This window comes from Aptenodytes forsteri, unplaced genomic scaffold (assembly GCF_000699145.1).
Source record: "Aptenodytes forsteri isolate BGI_AS27 unplaced genomic scaffold, ASM69914v1 Scaffold270, whole genome shotgun sequence".
Taxonomy (NCBI): domain Eukaryota; kingdom Metazoa; phylum Chordata; class Aves; order Sphenisciformes; family Spheniscidae; genus Aptenodytes; species Aptenodytes forsteri.
Window position 1 is genome coordinate 662677 of NW_008794631.1, and position 25373 is coordinate 688049.

The window sequence follows — 25373 nt, forward strand, 5'->3', positions numbered from 1 at the left end:
TCACAAGTTTTAACTGAACAGTTTTGCCATTTTAATGATGGGTCTGAAGTAATGTTTTTATCTGCATTTATGGACATGTCTATGAGGGGGAGGAAGACCCATACTTTCGGCCAGCGGAGGATTAGTTGGTACATAGCAGCTTTGTAGTCTTATATATTAAAAAAAACAAACCAAAACCAAAAAGCACTTTTACAACCTATTCCTGGTTCTCAAACGGAGGAGAATTCTAGCTTGTACAAACCATGAGTCCCAGGAAATACTGACGTATACAATCCTAAAACTAATTTTTTTTCTGATTTTTTTTTAATATAGCAGTCCTAACAAAAATACTCAAGACCTTTCATTTCTATCAAAGTGCAATACACTGCATACATAATTCCATACCTGTAAGCCATATAGGATACATGGCATGCACTTATCCATACCAGTTTGTACGAGAAATTGCAAGAGAAGTATGCATATATTGTGCATGTCTTTTGTTCTGACCACAAGGAGACTGTGCAAGCAAGAAATACCTATATTGCATGTTGTAGGATAAAATTTACTAGTAACTTCTATACCTGATCATTACAAAAAAACCCCGCGACAAACCCTCCAATATTAAATCTTGTGCTTCAGCGCCATCCTTGTTAGAGAACTCCAAGCTATTGTTTCTTTCAGGGAGCTGAGTTATCTAGTAAGCTTGTTTTGTCACTAGCTTGCCGCCCCTTCCTGCCCTGAAGTGTGATTTCCTGTAATAATTTAGTTCTTTAAAGAAGAGAATGTACTTAGCTAAAAAAGGACTTCCAAAAAAGGAGTTACATAAATATTTAGCACATTTAGAAATAGCTAATTGCTTCCTACCATACTCAAAAGCTAGGAAGCAAAAGAGTTTTAAAATTCTTAAAGTGAAATAAAAATACTGCATAACATAGTCCTGTATAATGTTACACACTCTCTCAAATTTAAAGCATAAGTGACCCAGAGGACTTCCCACATTCTCCTTTTTTTTTTGTGTAGTTCATGTGGGTTTTTGTATAGATATTTTCTTCATATTTCCCTTCCAGAGTTTAAAGCTTTCCAATAGGCTTGTAGCAGGCATCAGGCTGCCACATGCGAAGGTCAACAAGGACTTGGTTGAGCTTTTGCATCCAAAGGTTACGCTCCTCTTTAGTATCGGCAGACAGCCAGTTCCTAAAAGGCAAAGAACCCAATGGATTAAATACGTCTTTTTCCGCCTCTACTTAGTTATTCTGAAAAATGTCAAGCTGATCATCCATGGAAGCCCAAATAGCAGGGGAAAAAATGAAGTCAAATCTTCCACAATCCTGGCATTTCCACTTCTGGAAAAGTTGAGCTCTTTGTCCTCAGAAGACTGAAATGGGACAGCAAGACAAAACAGGACTAAAAGCAAACCAAACAGTTCAAGTGTCACCCCAAAGTCTTAGCATTTAAATGGGCTTTGAACTGGCATGTCAAAGTTGTAAAGCTCTATATTATTAAAACTATCACTTGAGGCAACACACCCCTCCTGCACACATCCCATAACCTCCCACAAACCTTCATGATTTTATCCACTCACTTTGTAACACAGAGCGTGTCTCTGCATTGGCTGACAAGAGTCTCTCTGTCATCTTCCCTCTGAGGACGGACAGTTATTAGTTCAAAAGTGTTGGGACGGGCACAGAACTCCCTGTTGGCAGGTTCAATCTGATGATTAGTGCAGTTAGCCAAGTTTATCCGTCCCAAAGGATGCTGAAAGTGAAGTTAGTTCATCAGTCAAGAATACTGCAATCAAGAGCAATTCTGAAAAACATATGCTTTGACAATTTTTGCCATATTAAGTGACTTCCCCCCCCCAATCAATTACTCCATACAAAAAGAGGCATTCCACGTTTTGCATTTAAAAGCTATAGCTGAAGCAAAATAATATAGACAATGGAATGTGCCCTAGCTCAGCCACATACAATACAGCTAACAAATCCATCCCTTACTAAAGGCTTAGGCTCTAGAAAGATATATCCCCCCTTTTCTTTTTTCCTTAAGAAAAAAAAAAAAAAAAGAGCTTTTTAACTCTCAAATTCAAGTGAGCTTCATAATAAAATCCAAACTGATAGAGTAAACCCTGTCAAAGCCTACAGAAAACAAGCACTTTAGGGATGCTTGCATCGTTCTTGTCAAAGCCTATAAGCATATGGATTCATCTTCAAACATGCAACTAAGGCACCTAAGTGCCACGTCCTGCTGCTTTAGCTCCCTCTATAGTCAATAGCCAGACCCCTTCAAAGAGCATTTCAAATTTCAAGGCAGTTATCTTTCTGCTGACTATAGACAGAGGCTCAGCTGTATGCCTAAAGTTAGTTACAGGCTTTGGCTCCAATTCTTCACACCTACAGAATACCTCATCAGGGAAACATCACAAGCTGCTCTTGGCTTGGAAAAGAGTTTGCTATTTATTGGGCATGTTCACTATACTATTCTATAGCTAGTTAAAATAACCTAAGTTACAGGAAGAAGAAGGATAGCTCCATTTCAAGGAACATTAAGAAACAGGTTGCATGTTGGTGATATGTACAGCCATGGGAAGTTTATTTAAAAAAACAGTCCACAATTTAAAGCAATCATTGCCCAATACTGGTATTTCAGAGCTACATCTATCTCTGCATAGCAGACCAGATATAGTGGGGGTAAGGGGAGGTATTTAATAAGGATAGAGTTTAATATTGCTGTAGATGACAGTATATCAAAAGAATATAGCTGACCCTTTGTCAGAATGATAGTGAAACAAGTCTAGAAGATTTTTAAGAACAGAATCTGGAAAACAAACCAAAGCTTCTTTCTTGCAGACTAAAGCAGAATAGGAACCTTTTTCTTGCTTAACTCAATTTTTTTTTTGCCTATCTTCTATTACAGTAGGCAGAGATTTCTCCCTCCCTCCTGGCAGGGAAAGAAAGTACACTGATATATTTTGGCAATGTCAACTACCAGCATATGGTCTTCCTCTGTTAGCAGGGAAGAAACTAAACTCAGGCATCTGGATTGACACAGAAGACCCAAAAGGACCAGAGGTTGCCACAGAGTTTGGGAAAGAAAGTGTTCTGCCAGCAAACAAGCAACTGTTTAATGGTAAATTGCTTAAGTGACTCAGAAGAACCCTCCTGAAAGCAGTTTTTAAAAGGACCTGGAAATATTTCAGTACGCACTGCAAGAACATGCTAAGGAGACAAGAAGGTTCACCTCAGTGACAGATGAACCGCTGATCTGTCTCATTAGCCAGACAATAACTTAGGTTTCTGTGAGAACCATTTAAAAAGCATCAGTTTCAGCTATAATGTGGAGCTTCAAGAAAACAGTGACTGCAAATAAGATAATCCATAATGACAGCTATGCTTCTGCAATACAGAAGGATTGCCCACTCTAATTCTTTACCATATTAAGTGTTTTAAGTCATTAAGTCATTATTTTGTCTAAAACTTATGCCAACTAGGTATAGTCTGCTTATTAAGCTGTACAAGTCTGATCAATTTCAATTAAATAATTAGTCATTTGACAAGCGCAATGGAAAGCCTTAAGACTAAAGGGGAAATTAAATATGGATCTTCCTCCACTTTTCCCCTTTCCCACCAGATAAAGTGGTCAGTTTCTAAGTTTGCTCCAATTTAGGTCAGATTTATGAAGACAAGTCCCCTCCATTCCCCAAGGAAACTTTATGAGCTTGAATCTCATGCTTTGAATATACTTACCTGTTTTAAGCCTAAACATTACCATCATTAAAAATGAACAGCTAGTTGTGTCGGGTACTACAAAACTTTAGACTTGAGCTGTATAAAATACCATTACCTTTCGTTTTTCATCATCTGGGTATGTCCAGTAAGATATACAATTTCCAGACAGCACACACCAGCGCCTATGCCATGCTCCGAATCCACTAACATCTTCGAACATAGTCTTAAAAAAAAAGTAAAAAAATGGGGTAACATTATACCTTGAGCTTCGTCTGTACTCAATTTTTTATTTTTTTTTTTTAATTTTTTTTTAACAGAATGAAAAAAAATTTTTTTAACAGAATGGTTCTGCAAGTACAACCCTTCATAGGAGTAAACATAAGAGAAGGAAAAATTATATACTGGGAGAGACTTCTATTAGTACAATATATTTATTTTCCAGATAGCACAGAAAATGGGCTTGCGCTATCATTCTCAGGTTTGCAGCCTTTTGCTCAAAATGCACCTATCACTGCTATTTCAAATTACCACGTTTTTATGTTGACAGTGGTAAGCATTCCCATTATTTTAAGATAATGGAGGGTTACTTATAGCAGATACAGGACGAATGGTTCACAAAACATGTATTAGTATCACATAATTTATTATAATTAGGTATTAAGTCATCTTTGACTTACAATTCAGGATTACAAAATGTTTGGCTATTCTGCAGGCCACACTCAGGAGTCCAGTCAGTTTAAAAGAAATTAGAAATTGATTTTTAAATCTTTGTGTTGGCAGTTATTTTACTGGATGCAGGATTATGCCAATTTCAAGCCCCATTTCCTTAGTACTGCAAAGTTTAGTATCTGTCTCCTGATCCCTCTTGAACTTGTACAGAACTCTTTTTCAATTAATTTTTGTGTGTGTTGTGTTTTTCACTCTTCACAATTCAGATTATAATTTTTAATGGTGCAGGGAGTTTCCAAACCCTTACTCTGAAAAAAAAAATTAATATGCATGTACACCATTTTTCAGGTTTTACATATTGTATAGTAGAAGTAAACAAGGACTTTCTTAAATTAGTACACAAAAACTTGGGATAGCAAATACCGTAAGCATGTGAAATGTCTGTATTTAATGAAATCTGCTCAACTTCAATTAAGTAAAGGGAAAGGAGACAGAAAGAACTGCTTGAAAAGAGTCTGAAGAAATTCCAATTTCTGAAAACACCAACATAACAGCAAATGTTAATGTTTTACTGAAGTATTTTCATAGCACATTTACTGCCATCTGCTGGACATAATCTCAACAGCACCATCTATTAGGGCCAAGTATCAGCTGCCTTTTCCAAGCCTAGTTTTAGAGAGAACTGCTCAAGAGGTTTCTCAAAAAATTCTGTTGCTTCCTTGTAAGTACAACAAAAAACCACAAAACCAAAAGTGTCCTGTAAAAGTTTCTGGCAGAGAAATTAGAATCTCATCTCACATCACAGATTATAGCAAAAGAAGGTTAACTGAAGTACAGAATAAACAAATGAACAGTGTTTAGAAGAAGATATACAAAATCCTAAAAAGTAGCTTTAGCTTAGGCATGTTTAGAAGATAAACTAGGAAAATTTTGAGGTCTGGTTCAGAGAGGAAAAAAAAGCAAGCCAGTTTTAAGCTTCACAAATCACTACAAATACATGTGGTGAAGTTAAAAAAGTGACTACGTTTAATAGGACCTGTAATTTCCAAGGAAGGAATTTGAAGTGAATGCCTTACCAAGAACCCTTTTTCCTCCACAGAAGAGTCCACTTGGCATTTTAACTTCAGATATATATGACCTTCCAAAGGAGACAAAAAGGGAACCTGCAAAAAATAAAACAATTAGTCATTTAATTTTGACACCTCTCAACTCTACCTGTTCAAGCAAGCCACCTGCACCAGGATGTTAGCACTGTCTTGTTCTTAGGATTTTCAGCCAGAAAGAAGTGGTCAGTCTCAAGCAAGACAGTAATAATCACTTTTTGTTTCTAGTTCGTTTAGAAGCTTTACAAGACTTAGTTGCTTATTAGTTTGCTCAGGACATATGCACAAACATGCTTCTATCTAGAAAAACGGGCACTCCAAGCACGGTTAAAAACAACACAAGGCACCAGTCCACATCCTGCAAGCTTCTGCCTCAATTTGACATTAAGCTGTTTGGAAAATATCAAAGTGGGCTTGAACAGGATTGGTACTTGGATGCCATAAGCATTTTTGGCAGATACTGATGTAGTAGTGCCTACTCAGATAAACATTTGTATAAAAAACCTAGAAGGGGAAAAAAGTAATGGAAGCAGTTCTTCTCAACTGGCACTCAAGGTGTTGAAGACCTGTGTTAAGTCATTTCTAACAAAAGAGGTTCCAAGCCCTATCTTCTACCACTGAAAAAAAAGCAGCTTAACTGCTGTGCCAGAGGTTGGTTAAATGGTTATTCAATATTGAAGAGTTTTGAGGAGGAGCATGCAACAAGGACTGCCTTTGGACTTCCCCCAATCCCTCCACACATAGCACCCCATCACATTGAGTGCTCCCACCACTACTGTCAAGAAATCACAGCCCTTTTTTTCCCCACAGGGAAGCTAAGAAAGAAATTGCTTATTCAACAAGCAAATTATAATTTCCAGGGCATTCTACATACCACATTTTGTTGCTAATCTGAATAAGCAATACTGTAAGAATCTTGCAAATAAAAAAAATCAGAAACATGGGTGCTTTGTCTTACTAGAAAAAAACAGAAAGGTCGATGGTGCTGCTCAAATACAAAGAAAGAACCATTTCCCTGTACACAGGGAAAAGGCATGTGTACACAATAATGAAATAGCTTTTAGAGCCGTGGAATCAATGTCAATCAAACGGAATTAAGTTTTGCTAGTAGTTAAGATGAACAAGAGTAACCCTCAGTAGTTAGAAGTGTACATCTGTAGGCCTCGGTGAACCCTGCAGAACACCGAAATGGATGTTTTGGTTAGAAATTGATCATCTTTGAATTGTAGGCATACTGCAGCTTCCTCCCAGACACGATACACATGCACAAGCAGGTGATCAAATCATTTTTACGTGTTAGGTCTACTCAACTAAGACAGCATGCATGGCTTGCTCATGTACTTGGCCCTACAGTATAGCATAGCAAAATTTTGAGCACCAAGTAGGACCATTTGAGAAGCAAAAATAGACAAATGTTTGCACATAATAGAAATGAGTTGCATCAGTCCTGGATTTTTATCAGCAAAGACAACTATAACCCTACATGCTACACCAGGGAACATTGGCTTATATCCTACCAAACCACAGTAAAATCCATTTCTGAATGAGGGCCTCAAGGAAGATTGATCAATTCCCCACTTCAAGTTTGTGGTTTTTGCATTCCTTTCTAATTTATGTCAGGACAGAAGAGTCTACTTTGTGGATTATGAAGTTTACCAGTGAAGAGCTGTGTGACAGTAAAGCAAAAAGGCTGTACAACAAACAGAACACAGCAGTTATGCAAAGCCTATAACACTGTTACTAATTACTAAAGCAGGTCTGAAAACACCCTCCTGTACACATAATGAGAAAACATTACATTCCAGTCAAAAACATGTCCCTTTCAAAGGCAAGTGGGGTGGAGGTGGTAGAAAGCAAGCAATTTGTTGACCATCCAGCTAGATGAAAACTGCAGCCCATTACTAGGCTAGCTTGCATCCTGGTGTGGTCATTCAGATGTTGGCTTACTGTCATAGAAGATTATCTGTAAAGATACTCAAGATAACTCTCAAGAATTTGGAAAAAATTGGTTTCTTAGGAGACTTTTGATTACAAATAGGAGATGATAGGTACTAAAATTATCACCTGCTTAATTTTGAGAGAAAGCATACGTAAAGTTATCTAAACACTTTCTTCTGAGGGATCCGAGTTAACAGTTAACTAAAAATATTTGCAGAGATTAGAAACCAATTATTTCTTTTAAGCATATCAATTTACATAATTCCTAAAGCAAAAAAGGTATACACCAAGCAAAATATTTTAATTGCACATTTGTGTACAAATAAGAACCTCACATTTTGATGTGTTTAGTACTTTCAAGACTTCAGTTCTTATGATTGCTTTTTGCTTAAAAAACAAAGGTTAAAATATTTGCAGATATTAGAAACCAATTATTTCTTTTAAGCATATCAATTTACATAATTCCTAAAGCAAAAAAGGTATACACCAAGCAAAATATTTTAATTGCACATTTGTGTACAAATAAGAACCTCACATTTTGATGTGTTTAGTACTTTCAAGACTTCAGTTCTTATGATTGCTTTTTGCTTAAAAAACAAAGGTCTTGATAGATCTTGACAGAACAAGGTCTCGCTAGAATAAGAAACAAGACTTTTAGTTTCTGAGTGATTTTAGTTTTCTTCAGTGGCAACAAGTTGAGTTAAACCAACGTTTAGGCCGCCAGTCATTTTTCCCTGGTCCTCTATCAGCAGAGTAGCTGATTCTATGTTCTGTGCAGTTCATCAAGAAGTTGACTTAAATTTCCTTACTAGCAATCTTTAAGAGACACATTGATTTGTTTTGAAGTAAGAAAAACCCTCCTCTAGTGATCTAGGAAGACAAGAGACACATGCTAGTTAAGGAAAAACCCTAGGTAGCCTAAATAACTTTGAGTTCTAGCAGCATGCTTTTTATTGTAAAAGACAGGGAGTAGAATTCTGCAATTCTTAAAGGCTCCTAACATATTATGTTTAGTTAGGAAATCTTTGTAAGCATTTTCTTAGAAGAAGAATTAAAAAAAAAAAAAATACTGCAAAAAGGCCAGACAGACATGAGCAACATGCACTAGGAAGCAGTTTCCTCTTTTAAGTTATAAACTAAAGGATCATAGCAACCTTGTCCTGGAACATATAGCCCAACAGTTCTTTTTCCTCCCCTTCAAAATTTATCTAGGGAAAAAAGAAACATGCTCAACGCGATTAGTGTAAAGTTAAGGTTTATTAAAAAAAAAAAAGGACACAGTTATACATGATTACATTTTGGTCCTTTCTACCCTGAATTTTAACAGTGCATATAAAAGGGAGGAATGAAACTCAAAAAACCCACTGTGGCAGCAGTTTGTTCCGTATTAGAAATGCATGGAGAAAGTTAAAAAGCAGCTGTTTGGTACAGCCACAGGCCAAGTCAAAACTGAAGCTTTACAGAGGTAATAATGTAACAAAAAAAAAGTTCTGACAAAAAGGGGAATTCTTATTCATAACTGCTGAAGTTTGCACCTGGAAAAAATTAACCAAGTGATGGTTTCCCTGGAATCTTATTTGAACCTCATGTTTCTGCTACAGTTTACCAGACCAGTCCAGTGTCCTGTCTTAAAGAGTAAACTAAAAAAGTTCAGACCCAAATTGCTGAATATAATGTAAAAGCTGATTCCCATAACTCCAAGAACAAGGGGTTTCCAATAATCAAGCCATACACAAAATAAGACTTCTACACGCAGTTCTGGTTAGAAGGAACATTTATGCTAAAGAACCAAAGCTGGTGCTTCTGAAGTTCACACAGTCAGTAACAGCAGTGCAATTCAACTGTTAAGTTCTGTGAACTGTTTCAGTAAAGGAGTCTGCTTCTACCCACAAAAAGTAGAACTTCTAAAAAGCAAGTTGGGATTATTGCAATATTTTGTTTTCAATCTTGTGCACAAACAGAACCAATTCTTGTAATCTCATCTCTCAGAGGCTATAATTGCAATACTACTATCATCAGAATAAGACTTAATTAGCCAAGAAGAAAGTTTATTCTTATGCTGCTGTTTGGATAGATAAAGCTGTAATTTAGTACTACCATAAGCTGTAGTAACTTTTGAATTAAATTAAGTTAGCTTAAGATAGCTGCTGGCATAAACACCTATTAAAATAGGTTTTAGGTATTAGATATTATGAGGTTAGAGATTACAATGAATGTAAGAATGTATTTTTTTACTTCTAATGGTAAGAGCCAATAAACATAATCTGTTTAGACAAGGGACTAATGGTATAAAACTCAATAATAGCTCTCTTTCAAAAAATATTAAGATAGTTTGCTTCTACAAATTTAATTGGGATATGAAAGGAAACTCATACTCCTAACTATATTCAAACGGCAATTTTTAAGTCAATTAAATATAGAAAACTTCAAATACTTCATTATCATTAGAACACACTTAATGTCTTATTTAGTGATAACTGCAATACTGTAAGAGCAACGAACAACATGAAGACCACATACAGAGATGCCAACTGCATACATCAATTTTTTGTCAGTGAAAGCAAATCAGTAACCAAATGCCTACATTATCTTTGCATAACCATACCTTACAGTGACCTACAGAAAAGAACGAACATCTGGCATAATGTAAGTCTTTCTGTTGTATCTCAAAATTACATTTCAGTCATATGAAATTAAATAACAACAACGATACATAAGTTTTTTTTATATATATATATGAAAATAACACATATATAAACCTGTATGTTTCATTTCTAGGATGGTAATTTCGCCTGAAAACAGTAAATCCAAACTCATTCGTTTTTCTAGCAGTATGCAATTACCTTTGGATTAGTAACCAATAGTTTCCATTACCTTGTCCAATGCAAATTTGGCATTTCCTACAGAAGATAGTGATAGCTTGTGGGATCCAACAAGGATGAAATTAGTAGCGCGTACAGCATTAGGGCCACCTGGACTGGCCATGGCTGTGGAGAAAAAAGTTAAAGTCAAGTCATAACACAACACACAATCAGGATACTGCAAGGCTTAAAAAGGCTTTATTTGTACTAGTGTATGTGTGCCCTACTCAGCACTCCAGGAGATGCACTCCTTGCAGTGCAGCCCAGCAGCACATTCAGACGGGATCTTGGTGCACACCATTCCTCCTCAGTAGATCTTTTCTTTCAGAAAGAAGTTTTGAAATATTCACAAAGGAGAAGACAAAGCATTTTAAGGAGTCTCAGGGGGACAGAGAGCACTTTAGGGCACACTACAAAGCACACATGCCCCGCAGTAGGAACTTGACTTTGAAATCTCTTAACCTCTTCTCAAGTGACACGCTGCAGTCTTGCAGAATTTGTATGTCTACATTCCTCTTTGCACTTTTATCAATAGAAACAAGCACTATAGCTCAGGCACAGGAATCTGACTAGTTGCAGCAGCATGGTAGACATTCCAGAGTTAGTTCATGAGCTCCTTATTGCTGCAATTTGTACTAAAGCTAGCTCAAATATCTCATGCTGTAGCCAGACAAGTGTATAACACATTTTTATGTTGTTAGAAAAACAGAGATGATGTTCTTCTCCCCAAAGAGTAAGAAATATATCAACATGTTAAAAACACTACACACAAGCAATACTTCAGAATCTGTTCATATTTTCAAGTTTGCTCTGTATTACTTTGTTGACATCAGACTCTAGTTTAAAATCTTAAAATTTGTTTGAGTTCACTTTTTCAGGAAAAGAATGTAAACCGTTGGCATCTGATAACAGATACTAATTTTGATTTTGTGAAGAGATCTTACATTAAACATAATTCTAACTCTGATATAAACACAGGGCCAGTTTCTGGGCTGGCAAACTGACATAATTCTGTGTTTACTACTCCCAAATTAGCATCTGTTACAAGTATTATTTATTGATATACTGCTTTAGACAGCAAATGTAGATTATTCGTCTTGGCATAAGATGTTTAGATTTTACTTACCTGGAGTAAGAAGGGTGCTTTTCTAGAGAGAGAGAAAAAAAAAATAAGAGCTTATTGGAAAAGTAATTTCTGACAATTTCTACAGAAGACTAAGCTAGGTTAGAAAGAAACTAGATCTGAAGTACTTTAAAAAACACACAAACAAAAACAACTTGACAAGAAATGTGTAGTAACTGCATATTTCCAGCATTACATATTTAGAGCTGTTACCTATTTCTTGAGCTGATGGCTGAAGAGTTTGGCAGAAAGCTGGACAGTTTCATAGAGTTTCAAGTAAGGGACACAAAGAGCCTACTATGGGCTCAGCCTTATTCAGTATGAGAATATGGCCTTTGGAAGTGGTCATAAGCAGATCTTGTTACAATATTACATTCATACTTACAGAGGTAATAGATGTTAATAATCTCTTTGGAGTAATAACCTACAAAAGAATATAAGAAGATAAATGTATTTGCTACTGAATTTGTCCATCACAGCATGAAAAATGGACAGTGAAACTACTGAAGGCTTATCTAAATAAATTTTGAATGGATACTAGTTGTAGTGAGCAAGTCTTGTGTTTTGACTGAATGTAACATATTTCAGTGGAAGGAATGCTACATATTAAAGAAATATTTACTGCAGAAAAGTTTAAGTATGCATTAGCTTGGAATGGACAGCATGCGTTTGAAAAAACAATCTTAGACCTTTTTCCTTCATGTAACAGGGCTTCAAAGTTACATTTACTTATTAAAGATAAGAGTTAACAATACAAATAGAGAGATTTTCAGTGTGCTACTGCTGTACATTATCTATATTTTCAGGTGAAAATATCAACATTTAAGTGAGACTGTATATTAAACATGAACTGGACTTATGTACTCATCTATTCTTGAAGCTGAAAGACAAGTGGAAGAAGCTTGTCAAAAAGCAGATACAGGATACCATCAGCAAACCTATAACCCCACACCAGCAACTCACCTATAGTGCCACAAACACATTCAGTTTTAAGTAAAGATTCCTCTAACCTACAGCACAGGAGAGAAAAAAACCCTGGACTTCAAACTGGTTTACTGGGGGATAGGTGGAAGCATGCTTTCACTGTGCCACATGAAAGTAAAGATTAAAGTTCCTATTTCTGTTTGCAGAGACAGGATTTAAGTACCCATTTCAACTGTTTTGAAAGAAACTCGAGTTTCTTGTTTTTATTAAGTGACATATCTTGACAAGGAGGAAAATCAGACCTAAAATCATTAATACACTGTGTGCCCAGCTATTGGAATGACAAGAAAAGAAAAAAACCACCTCCAGAAAGCCACTGGCTTGTTTGGGGTCACAAAGCCTTAATAAAACAAACACTTGAAGTGTACACCCTATCCAAACTAAAATGTTTCTGTCCAAGAAGTTATTAAAACAATGTTTGCTTTAAGAAATAAGTATCTAGTGCTTTTACTTAACACTGAGAAGAAAGAAAAGTGTTGCAGTTGATCAATAGAACCTTTAAGACAAATCAAACTGCACGGTAGGGCATATTGACTGGTGTAGTTTAAGTAAAGTGGCGAATAAGGGCACTAAATCACTATCAGAGGCACCATACCTAATAAATAAAGAGTTTGCAAAGGATAGCATTTATGCAGAACTAGTAAGACTTCTCCTTCCCCTCCAATATATTTCAGACTCAACGAAGTGCTGCAGGTCCAATCTTCTAACAGCTGCAGGACTCCATAACCCATCTGTCATTGCAGGTGTTCCAAGAAAGAACAAGAGTAAAAGCAAGCAACAGATTGTCTAAGAGTATTAGTCAGTTCTCCCTGAACACAGCAGTATTCCTAGTGTACCTTCTGTTGAAATACAACATACTGGTTTTCATGTTTTATTTACCTTCGATTTATTTGCCTTTTTCCTTTTATCAGTGCTTGTAACTTCTTTTCTCTGTACCTGTAAGGCAAGAAGGTATTAAGAAAGTACAACACATCATTCTCCCTTACACATCCTCTTTACAGGAACTGATACATACCAAACTGTAAACTTCTATATTTATTTCAAAGTCATTTGACACATCGTGCCTAAAAGGGAGGAGGGGGGGGAAAAAAAACAAGTTAAACACAGAAACACAGACTGAAGCAAAAAGCTCCTTAAAACTGTCCAGGGAAAAGCTATGTTCAATGCAAGAGAAGCTTGGCCATAGTGCTGACTAATAGGTAATCGCTTATTAGTAAGTCATAGTTTGTCTGTGCAGGCCAATAGGGCTATTTGAGATCCTTTCACTTCTACGATGGTAGTCTTCAGTGCAAGTAGCATTGCTGTTTTTAAGACTTGAACGTACTACTATTTCAAGATACTTTCCAGAAGTCAAAGAACAAAAGGGGAGGGAGGACAAAGGGCAGATAGAGTGCATCTACCATTTCTCAGATTGCACCCTTCAGTCTAATGCTGGCACACATTTCTAGAAACAGAGATTGGGTTTTTTGAGTAAATAGCTTTAAGTGAAAATTCCAGTTGGGTTGGACTTTAAAAAGGAAGTTTGCATATTTATTTTGGAAGACGTTTACTAACAAACAGCCATTTGAACTCACAACACCTTTTTAGCTAACATATGAGAGTTGAAGTTTTAGTTTTAAGAGTACTATTTTTTCCAGATACCAAAACCAAATAGCTATATAAAAATGTTAGTTGCTGCAAACAAGAAAAAACATGTAATCTCAGGCAGAGCAATCCATCTGTCATCACAGGTGTTCCAGGAAAGAACAAAAGTAGAAAAAGGAAGAGAGAAATTAGCTGATGGATGGTAGAATAAGTCTAGATTGCTCTTTTGAGAGAAGTGCATTTGAGCTATTTCTTGAAGCAGCAAATACCCATACCACAAGATCTCACCATATTTGTTTGCAGAGTATGACATCCTTATATGAAGATTTTAAACATTTTTATGCATGCTCCACCATCAGAGTTGAAACTGGTTCCAAAACAGTTTCTTTATACTTACATAGTAAATGTCGTAGTAAAAGTAAGAGCATCTCCATTCAGGGAGCTGGCAGTACTTGCTAATGGAGTTGCAACCATGTTTTCCGCTCCAGATCTCAGTATTATTACATAGTAGTAATTTGCTGCTTCTGTAAATACATATCAGACGGTTTTGATAGCCAGAGGTGTACAAGTACCGAAAAACCCCCAAGTACTGCATTGCCATTAAACACACCTCTGTTTCACCCCACTTAAACACTTGGTTACAGTCAAGATTTGCTTATAAACTTACTCTTAAAACAAGGGGTTTTTCCCTACTGTGTCCACTAGTGAATCCTGTGGAGACAGTCTTACAACAACTCTGTTACTGCCTGGGGCATCTCAGGCCAGACCTACACTACCCAGTGCATGAGAGGGGAGAGGAAGAACTTTCAGTCAGATTCAGCAATTAATCTTAGCTCCTTAGACTCTGTTGTTATTCTCTAGGCCTGCCAGCTTAACTATACATTGGCTTTTGCTGCTGCCCATTCTCATGCTTTTTTCAGTCCTATGAAGGAACTGGTTATCCAGGCAACTCATTTCCCTAACTTTTCACGTGGTCGTCTTTCTTGTTTTCCTCTTACAAGTGCACATCTCAATAGCGTCAGGAGATGATTTGGAGTTTGTGCAGCAAATTGCTAAACAGTAAAGCAAGAGCATTGCATAATACCATACCATGTTAAAAAAACAAAAAAAAACCAGTTTGAGTGCTCTGTTGTATAGGACAAGTCACAGCTTTCAGAACAACTGTTGTAGACTCCAGTAAGCATTGATTTGTACTCTTTGTATTTGATGTTCTCTTCAGACATGAAAGTGATTAATAGAGCTTCTGGTGCACAATGTATAGCAAATGCTGCACTTCCAGAATAAAGTTTTGATGACAAATAGTTCATAGTTGTTTGTTTAGACAATTTGGTTGTAAGAATTACTGATAGAAACTAAAACCCTCCGTTTGTAACCATTAGAGAGGCTTTCCTATAGCAGAGATGAATTGTCTCACGCAACAAGAACTGTGAAAGGGGGGGGGGGGGGGTGGGGTGGGGTGGTGGTGTAATAAAGTATGTCAGGTATTTACATTTATATTCTTGGCTGTGGTTTTATTTGAAGATATAAAAACACACTTTACATTTCATAGGACAGTTAAACAAGAAAACAAGAACGGCTACATAGGAATTAATTAGAAGAAGTTTTCAAACCAATATTAAACAAGACTTTGTCCAATGACTTTTGTCCTCAAGTTTTAGTGAGGCAAGAAGTAGGAACCTGTCCAGCTACAATCATATTCTGTGGCATTATATAAAGTAGCACTGGTTATCATGGGCTTGCAGATTCTTTAAACAACCACATGACACAGAAGCTTACTATGCTCCAGGATAAGTCTCTAGGCCTACAGAGAGATAGTCCTAGATATTCTTCTGGAACAAAAGAAGAAACAAATACACATTTTAATGCTTTAATGACTTAAATATGACAAGATAATGGAAGACTAATCTTTGTAAACTAAGTATTTTGGGATGCTAACAGAAGGACTAAAAAAAAAATAATAGAGGCTTAATGAGCATTTCACACCACCACAGAGGTTAGAATTTATGTAGTGATATTTAGTACTAGACTTGCATCCATCAAAAAAAAAAAATCCAAGGCAGCAAGAGAGAAGATAACCCAAGATACAAAATTCTACTTCCTCTCCAACAGGTTACAGAGGACCACAAAGATCTTTAAGACTGGCTGGGAAAGTCTTGATAAGTTTCTTGAACCTCATAAGCCAGAAAAGGATGCAACTAAAACGACCATGGAAAATATCGAAAACTTAGTGAAAAAGCAGGTCAATTAAATGTAATTGCTAAATTTTCATTGCCTCCAGAGTTCTGAGAAACTCAAATGCAGAACACAAAAAACCCAAGGAGAATAAACTAGAAATATATGTAGGGAGGATGGTGGAAGGGGGAGGGAAGGGGTAAAGCTTTCAGTTACTAGTTTTACCTGGCTTTTGAACTGTGCCACATACAAAGTCTGCTTTTAGAGGTAGACGCATTTCTGAAATGGAAACAGATCCCCTGGATGGAGCAAATTCAGTGGATGTAGAAGCAGCTTTATTTCTTCTACTATGAGGTCCCTCACTCTTCAGTTTATTCAGTTCTTCCAATAAAGCAGTTCTCTTCTCAGCTGCATAGAGAAATTAATTAATTACTATTGTAACAGAGGAAAAAGTAGTACTGAACAATTTTTTTTTTTTTTGCCATAAGTATGTGAAATGCAACAGAAGTGTTAGTCATCATCCAGAATAGCAGGAATATAAGGGACAAGAGAGATATCAAAAGTATCCTCTTGTTTATAGAAGATGAGACGGAACAGATATTATCCTCTCCTGTTTTCCAGGTGAAGAACTATGAAGAAGAGGCTACAAGGTAGCATAACAAATGCATTTCCAGAGTTCATCAATTCCTTCCCAAAGTGTTCAAGACAAATTGAACTTCAGTCTAAAAACCTACTTGCAAGGAGAAGAAGTCTCTCTGCTTCTGCTTCCTGTTGTGACCCTTTTCCATGTTCCTCATCAAAACAGCAGTTCAGAGCTTGACTAGCTTGATGAATCACTGTCTGCTGCATGTTGATCTCATTATTCAGCTCCTAGAGCAAACCAGTAGTAAAAATAATTAGCAAGAAGAGAGAATTTACTGTTACATTCAAACAAGGAAGTGTCTTGAGATTAGCATTTTTGGGGCTATACTTCAGAAAAATCAGACCATTTAAATAGTAAACTACAAAAATCTTGCAGTTCACAGTTACTTCTGCAAAAGAATATTGCAGCACAAATTTTTTGACCTCAGAGGTAATTTAGATATGGTGGGGAGTGAATAACTTCAATGTTTGTACGCTCCATATCCAGTCTAGTCTTCCCTCCATCAGGGGAAGCAGCAGTTAACCAGAAATTCAGTGGTGTAGGTGAACAAGGCACCAGCGAAGATAAGAATATTGCCTACTGAGAGTATGTAGTTATGAATCCTGCCTAATTCAGAAGGCAGTAATAAGATATAGATTCCCTGTCCCCTTCTCAAAATGATGGCTTGTTCTCTCCAGACTTACTCTATAGCATGATCCTTCTAAGAGATGCATTAGCTGTTCAAATTATGCAGTATCATTCCCTACCGCTAGATATTTATGCTAAACAACCTAATTTTGCAGTTCTAAGCAGCCTGTTAACGTCCTGGATGTTCACAGGGGAAATTGAGCGAGGAAATAGTAAATTAGAAAAAGGATTTTAAGAAGTAATTAGATACCTGCATTTTCTTTTTGATATTGACTTGATCAGATGGGCCATTCTTTTTCATGTCTAGTTTGGAAGTAACGTCTTCTTTGCGAACAATAATTTGCTTTATTGAAGGACGATCGGTTTCTTTAAATCTTTGAGATCTATATGCATCAATGCTTTTAAAAGAGGAAACCCCATTAAAATGTTTCACAGGTGTGCAAAGCTTTTGGTTTATTATATACATACATATGTATCAGGTATTGATGTTTTCCAACTTGCCTAAATGGCTTTAAAAAAGCATTCTCAGCTCATTTTAAGTTTAAGCAACAAAGACTACACAGAGACAATCTTTGGTAACAGTCGAGATCTTGGACAAAAGCTTCTTTTGTAGTTTAAGCAGTATGCTTCATTAGAAGAGTTAAAAAAGCCAGTGTCTTAATTTGCACGCTTACAGAATCAGGTGTGGTTTTTTGTGTTTATTACCTATATGGAAGGTTGCGATCTTCTGACATAGAGCCAATACTGTCTCCAGATTCTGCCCTGGGAACTTTAGTCCTTTGGAACTTTTCAGACTTCAGACTTACATCACTGATACTGCTACCTTCACCAGTTGACTTACAAGGAGAAACAAAGGCCTGAAGAGAAGAAAAGGTTATATTACAGATATCTGTCCCCATTAATCATGATACATTTCCTCTCACCTTTACTTGTTTTGCGATTACATATAAACAGTAAATTTGGAGGCTGCTTAACACTATTTAACAGACATTTTACAAATATTTCCTAGGACGTGGAACAAGCTTATTTATTTATTTATTTTAAAGACACGAACAGAGCGTTGAGCTCAAGGAGATTTCACCCTTAGTTTCCAAACTGGTAGTTACCTAATTACTTCTCTTCAGATTTTCATCAGTTACAACTTCACTGAATGCATGTATACCACTGCAAGTCCAGCACAAGTAATAGATGTATATATTCAAGCTTGGTTTAGCAAAAGTTAAACCACTTGTTTAGCAGAGCATGCAATATGCTATGCTGTTTTCAGAGGAAAATATCTTTACCTCATTATGTTTTCATTAGCAAAGTGTCATTTGTAACTTCACTATTTGTCCATGTATTACAATACAACAAAATATCACTGTTCACAAGCAAATTGTACATCTGTGTGTGATGAACAAGCCCTTCCCCACCTCCTAAAAACTCTTACCTCTGGACCAACAGATTCCACTAGAGGGGTTAACAGAGACATTGATGAAATATTCAGTGACTCTTCCTGCTCATCCTCATCACTTTCACCTTCCAGGTTCACGCTCATTTCTTTCTTCAGCTTTTCTATGTCTGGACTATCCTCTTCAAGAACTTCAAAAATTTCATTTATTACTTTTGAGCTATTCATCTCATCATCCACACTCATTTCGATTTCGTACACTTCATCTGAAGGGTGATGTTTTAAAAATATTAGTAGCGTCAAGACTAAACTCTTCATTCTCATTAAATGAACAGAAAGATGTTAACAGGCCAACTATTTTTGCTTTTCAAGTAAGCTTGACTAAAAAGCACTTTTTATTATAGTCATGCATATAGAACCCTAAAGTATAGTTCCATCCTTATTTTAATATACTATTATAACATATACTGCATAATTGATACAGAGAAGGAATAAAAAGATGCACTTGTTAAACAAGTTTCAACATTTTAGTTCAAACAAGTCTTAACCTTAACTGCAAGTCCCGTAGTAGAGCAGTCATTTCTGTTCTTTCCCAATAAAATTTAATATCAGTGTTTCAATATTCCTTGAAGGCTTGAATGTCAAGGGAGAAGGGTTACCATAAAAGAAGTTTCCCCATTTGTTTTATATAAACCTCATTACAAAACACACATGAGTGTCAGCAGATGTATGGTGAATTCATTGTTCAGACTTGAAGTATATTAACACTGTGCTGGACAAGTGGCAACGGATAGCTCAGTGCATCTACTCAGTACAAACCTTTCGGTTTCTCAGCAAGTTGTTCAAGTTTTGAGACAGACATTGCTTTTTCAGGGCTCTTTGGCTCAGTGATCTTCAGAGGACTGGGTTTATCAGTCTCTTCACATTTAGGAGCATCTAAGTTTATAAAAAAAGAAGTTACTGAAGGTTATGTCTATCCTTTGAATTTTTTTTTAATTATTGAATTTTGGAAGTTTGATAACATAGCTGACAGCTTACAAAAAGCCCACTAGATTAAGTATTCTAGTTAGCTTGCTGTCAAAAAAAAAAAAAGCATTAGAATACATACCCTCCACAACCTGTACAGCTAGACTTCTATCTTACAATCAGAAAAGTGATAGCACAAGAAAAAAATGCTGAAACCATAGTAGAGTGCAGCCACTCAAGAGCAAAAAGGGAAAATTTAAAAAGAACAACCAAACAAAAAACCCACCACATAAAAACCACCACACCCAAACCCAAGAGCAGGATATCATCCTGTTTTTCTAGAAGCACATTTGATAGCCTGTTTGCCCATAATGTCTATAAGAAGTGTTAAATAAGTTCACTCTTTTTTTCAGAGAGCTGGAGGCTCTTCCACTCACTAAGCACCAGAAAGGATGTCACGAACATCTTGGAATTCTTTTCACGTCCCCTACTATAAGAATTAATATCATAAGGGGATACTGACAAAGGAAGAGTTCCCTCCCATTAGATTATTGTATACTCAGGTACAGTGTAGATTAAATCTATAACTGACAATTCTCATTCACTCTGTACACTTAACATACATTAAAGTATGAAACATAGGTAAACCCACTGAGAAACGAAGAGGCAGTCTGCCTTGCCAATCTTTCAAGTGGTATAGGAGCGCAGAGTATTATTATCATACAAGAAGATTTAGACAAATCAGTAACCAAACAAGAAATCTAGTTCTATACGTCAGTGCTACTAGCCTCTCTATCTGCTCATGAACGTCAAGGGCAGTGCTTCAGTCCAGTATTAGCCACAGGCAAGCAGTGACAGTTCTTACCTGAAGACTCCATGCTGGGAGACTTCGCTGGCCTGTCACCTGCTGGTGTGTCTTCTGCTGATCCAAAAGCACTGGCATCTGAACTAGGCGGATGTTTTGGACTGGCCTGAGATTGGCTTTCCTGGCAAAAATAAAAACATAGTACATGCGGGAGGTAATGTTCAAAGTGACTAAAAAACCTGCCAGAAACAAACACATTTTAACATCTACTACAAAAAAAGAGGTTGCCTATCCAATACCAAGAAGGATCCTATTTATTTTTGTAAGAAATTCAGCTGAAGTACTAAATACTAAACTGAGTGTTTGTGTGAGGAGCTTTCTTTTGTTTTTGAAGTTATAGAGTATAAGATACCACACTTATCATCAAAAAAATAAATAAATCAATTGGCTCAAAGCAGCACTTGTCTCCTTAATTGATTCTGCAGGAGGAAAAAATCTAATAATTTGTTAATAATCATACAAACCACTTGACAAGCAGTCTTGCACAGCTTGGGCATTCACAAAGCATAGGTTTTTAATCTTTTATTTACGTTTGCACATCTATCCCTGTGTTCAGAGCATGTTAAAGCAATTCACAGACTATCATCTTTTGATACATGGAGGCAACACATTACCATTTTAGCTTCTGGAAGTTTTCTCTTCGAACTTTCACTTTTCTCTGCACTCCACAGATTGCCCCTATCAAACCGGCCACGAAGGCATGCAAGTTCTCGTTCACGTTCCTAAGCAAATAAAGGGGAATGGGGGAAAAGCTGACAGCTTTAAGATGTCAAAACATTTCAAATTCCTCAGGTAGGTGCAGAACAGTAAGAATCTTACCCAAGCTTATCAACAAGCTATAAATGTAGCAAGTCATACCTGCTTAAGCTGAAGCGCTAAACTGGCAGTAGAGGAATTTTCATTTTGTTTGAGAAGTCTTTCCTGGATTGTCCTTGTACTTGGGGTAACAATGGGTGTTCTGCACCCTGAAGTATTCGTAGCAGGACTCCGTGCACTATGCTCTTGACAGCGCTCCCCAAAGCGTTCCAGGAAGGGCTTAATTCCTGATCCCCCTACAAGAACAATTGTTTTGCCTTGAAAGAAACTCTCAAAAACACAGAAAGAAATCACCGCAATTTTGCATCCTGCTGAAGGTTCTCAATGAAGCAATTAAGCCGTCTCCTTTACAGCTCTTACTCCATTATACTTCATGCAAACTAAACCTGAAGTGCAAATCACCACAGTAACAGAACACTGAAGTTAATAAAAGCAGCAAGTCAGAGCAAATAGATGTCCTTCTCTTACTGAAGTCCATGTGTGATCCACCAGTTATTTAAACGGGTTTGCTTTTTCAACATTTCCTCTACAACCAGCCACACTTGCATCTTTCATGTAAATGAGCAATCTAGTACATAAGGCAGATACGTTGTTTGGCATCCACTCCACTTTACTGAGCTTGTCTTTTATTGTCAGCATATCTAGAGACACACACTTGCTCTACTGGCCATCATTTTGAAGAGTTCAAGCTGGTAGTCCAAGTTTCTGACCCAACAAGCAGTTGAACTTAAAACTGGGGATGATCACTTGTTTCGACATTAATGCTACCACTGAAAAGAAAGACACTACGCAAAGTTAGAGCGTCTATGTGGCATTTAGCTTTGATTTCTTCTAACATATGCAGACTCTTTACCTTATACGGATTGGATACACATAGTATCCAACAATTTGAAAGCAGCTTTGAATAGTCTCAATTAACTGATGTTAGCAGAATACATTTTTACATAGAGAGAAGAGTTAGACTGATTTTTGCTCTCAAGAGTTATGAAAACAATGGCCAAGAAAATACCCTTGCAAAATAATGGAAGCTGTACAATTTATGATAATTATCACAGAACTCTTCAGGACTTTACTCAAGTTACAGCAGGAAGTAGGCATTATCTGATATGTTACCATAAATTCTTAACTAATATGTAGTTTTCAACACAGGACACATAAGCCTAATTTGAATGAACATTTATTGAAGCTGAAAAACAGCTTACCTGGTGGTGTGGGTTTACCCTTAGGTTCAAGTTGCACATGTGTTCCTTTGACAGGCCCTTCTTTGGACTGAACTGGTTGAAGCAAAGTTGATTTTGCTGTTTGTGTACGCTTTTCAGTTTTCTGAGGGCTGCAGGGATTCTCTGTTAGCGGTTGTCGTACTTCAGATTCCTTAGAACAGGGAACAGTGACCCTTGAGGATTGTGTTAAAAAATTGTTTGGATCCTTAAGGGAAAAAGGAATAACATTAAAATGAGACTGTACATTCTTATTCTCTCAAGAGGAAAAAGAATGAAAGCATTCTGCATAGCATACTATAACATAAACACACCTATTCCATCAACAATAGAAAAAGCTGAGAACAAGTGTTGTGAGCCTTTTGTAGATTCTCCCACCACCACCCCAGTATTTCAAATTGTTTCAACATTTGATTCCAGGTTCTTTTGCCAGCTACTTGAGGTATTTTCCCACGTTTCCCTAAACAATACTGCACATGGCAAATATTGCCATTTCATAAATGGCATAAATTGAACAATAGGTATCTGGTACTACTAATTACAGCATTCTCATTGAATTTTCATACAGCAATAATATTTACAATTTAAGTCAATCAAGTACATGAAGTTACAGAGTGAAACCCAGTATCTCTGTAAGAAGCCCCCTTCTGATGGTCAAAAGAGCAGCAATCAATTACTTTGAAATGAACTTTTACAAGACTTAAGTACACTCAGCTTTAAGTCTCAATAAGAAGGATTTTAAGCTGTTTCAGGTCTGCTATTAAAAAAATGGCATGTGGGATTGCTATAAAGCAAAAGTTATAAATAAACTAAGATTGCTCACACCAAATCTTTAAATTCAGATTAAACAATTATGAGTTAACATTTGTCGCCCCGATACTCAGATCAATTTTTAATCAGTAACTAAATCAGACACTCACCGCTATCTTTGAGTTTGCTGGTGTATTAATAGAAGCCTCAACAAGCCTTTGAGAACAGGATGCGGCTTCCTGCTTTACACTGCTACTATTGATTCTAGCAGATGCTCCACTTGTAGTGGACAATTTGGATAAACAAGTAGTGCCAGGCTGTTCTTGTGCATTGTTTTGCTTTGCAGATGGATGACTTAGGTCATCTTCCCAGGAACCAATTGTAGCAGCAAGGTTAGCTAAACGGCCTCTTCTCCCAATAGGGGTATCACTTGCCAGGGCATTAGATGTCTGCTTAGGTGGAGAAACAGACAGATCTTTTGACTGGAGGGGAGACAGCGGAACACTTTCAGAGGGATCTGGGAAAAAGAAAAACATTTATTTTGCTAATAAAATATATTGACATATATTTGCATCTTTTGCATTTTGCTGTATATTGAGTTTATCAACAGTTAGATGTTCTTGCCATCAAGAGAATCAAGCTACTAGCTCTGAGGCATTGAGACTAATCAAGTTAAATTAAAGCTCATTGCAAAGCGAACACATTTTTAACCGAGCATTTTACTAGTTTTACATCACTGTTGTGATGAGCAAGGCATCACACTACTAGGGAAAAGATGTATAAAGTTAAGCTGTAGTCAACAGTTTCATTATTTTAGGCCTTCCCCAGTGCTGCCTAAGAATTCTTTATGAAAACATTAGCATTCACACACACAAAATTATCTTCTGATAGCAAACATCATCATCAATGCAAACACTGAAAAACACCAGTACTGCTTAGTAAGTGAAACATACCTTCACTATCCCAGCAGCGTCGCTGTTCTGCCAATTTCTGCATACGTGTTTTGACTGAAAGGGCTGCAGGAGTTTCTGACTTGCTGTTTGTTTTTCCTTTCTCAAGAGGCTGAACCAATGAAGCCCTGCTAGAAGCAGCTACATGCAACTCTGAAGTCATCTCAGGAGAACGATGGCTTGTGGAACTTGAAGGAACAGGCTGTATGTTCTCTGAACTGGAAGCTTGAGTCTCCACATCATTAGGGCAGAGCCTCTTTGATGGTGATGGCTTTGTACCAGGTTTCACTGTACAGGTCACAGTATTCAAGCAAATTAGTACTCAAGCAATCTAAAATATTTTCAGAGACAGTACAAAACTGTAATGCACATAAAGTTATGATTTATGAATACCCTGATACGCTTCCCAAAAAACTGCCCTTCCCAAATTCTACCAAGCACAAGGCACTATCTTTGGCATTATACAATTATTTTTAAATAGCTTACTAATTACTTAGAGCATCTGCTCTCAGATTAAGCTAAACATTAGCCATATTCAGTCCTAGCTGTCAGGTAACTGCATCCATCACCGTTTAGTTTAAGATAAACACTAAGGGTTTTCACTTGCCCTTAGAAAAAAGGAGATGGGACTTGTATCAAAAGACAATCTTTATTAAACGTGCTGCAAAATACCTTCTTCACCAGGAAGAGGAGCCTGGTTACCAGTTTCTAACAAAGGCTCCCTGACCCTCTTGGTCTGCATTGTGGGTCGCACTCCCATCTTGGGCCGCTCAGCCATTTTCTTCTGCAGGTTCTCTCGCCTGGCACGGGTTCTTTCAAGGAGTTTCTGAGTAGTTAATAAATCATGTGTTACTATACATTGCGATAAGTGTGTTAACTAGTAATAGTTCAAATTAAAAATGTTCGAGTTTTATATAGCATATTCTAAGATCCACAATAGCAGAAATTTATAGTGAAGGCTACATTAAGACAAATGCAACTCTCAGATGTTGCTAACTGATCTACTGTAAT

At 36.9% G+C, this 25373-nt stretch overlaps 1 protein-coding gene across 1 annotated transcript; it reads right to left on the minus strand.

Annotated features, from left to right (window-relative positions):
- Positions 1 to 1049: 1049 nt before the first annotated feature.
- ANLN (anillin actin binding protein) lies at positions 1050 to 25155 on the minus strand. Its single transcript, XM_019470539.1, has 24 exons — positions 25035 to 25155; positions 24366 to 24650; positions 23583 to 23929; positions 22648 to 22870; positions 21488 to 21681; positions 21244 to 21351; positions 20630 to 20750; positions 19618 to 19734; positions 18838 to 19064; positions 18114 to 18265; positions 17659 to 17806; positions 16873 to 17008; positions 16364 to 16546; positions 14364 to 14490; positions 13398 to 13446; positions 13262 to 13318; positions 11784 to 11822; positions 11402 to 11423; positions 10289 to 10401; positions 8569 to 8622; positions 5450 to 5536; positions 3820 to 3927; positions 1562 to 1734; positions 1050 to 1173 (listed from the first exon to the last, which is right to left on the minus strand). The coding sequence occupies exons 1-24, from the start codon at positions 25138 to 25140 to the stop codon at positions 1050 to 1052; spliced, it is 3300 nt and encodes a 1099-aa protein (XP_019326084.1). The 5' UTR covers positions 25141 to 25155.
- Between the last annotated feature and the right edge of the window lie 218 nt (positions 25156 to 25373).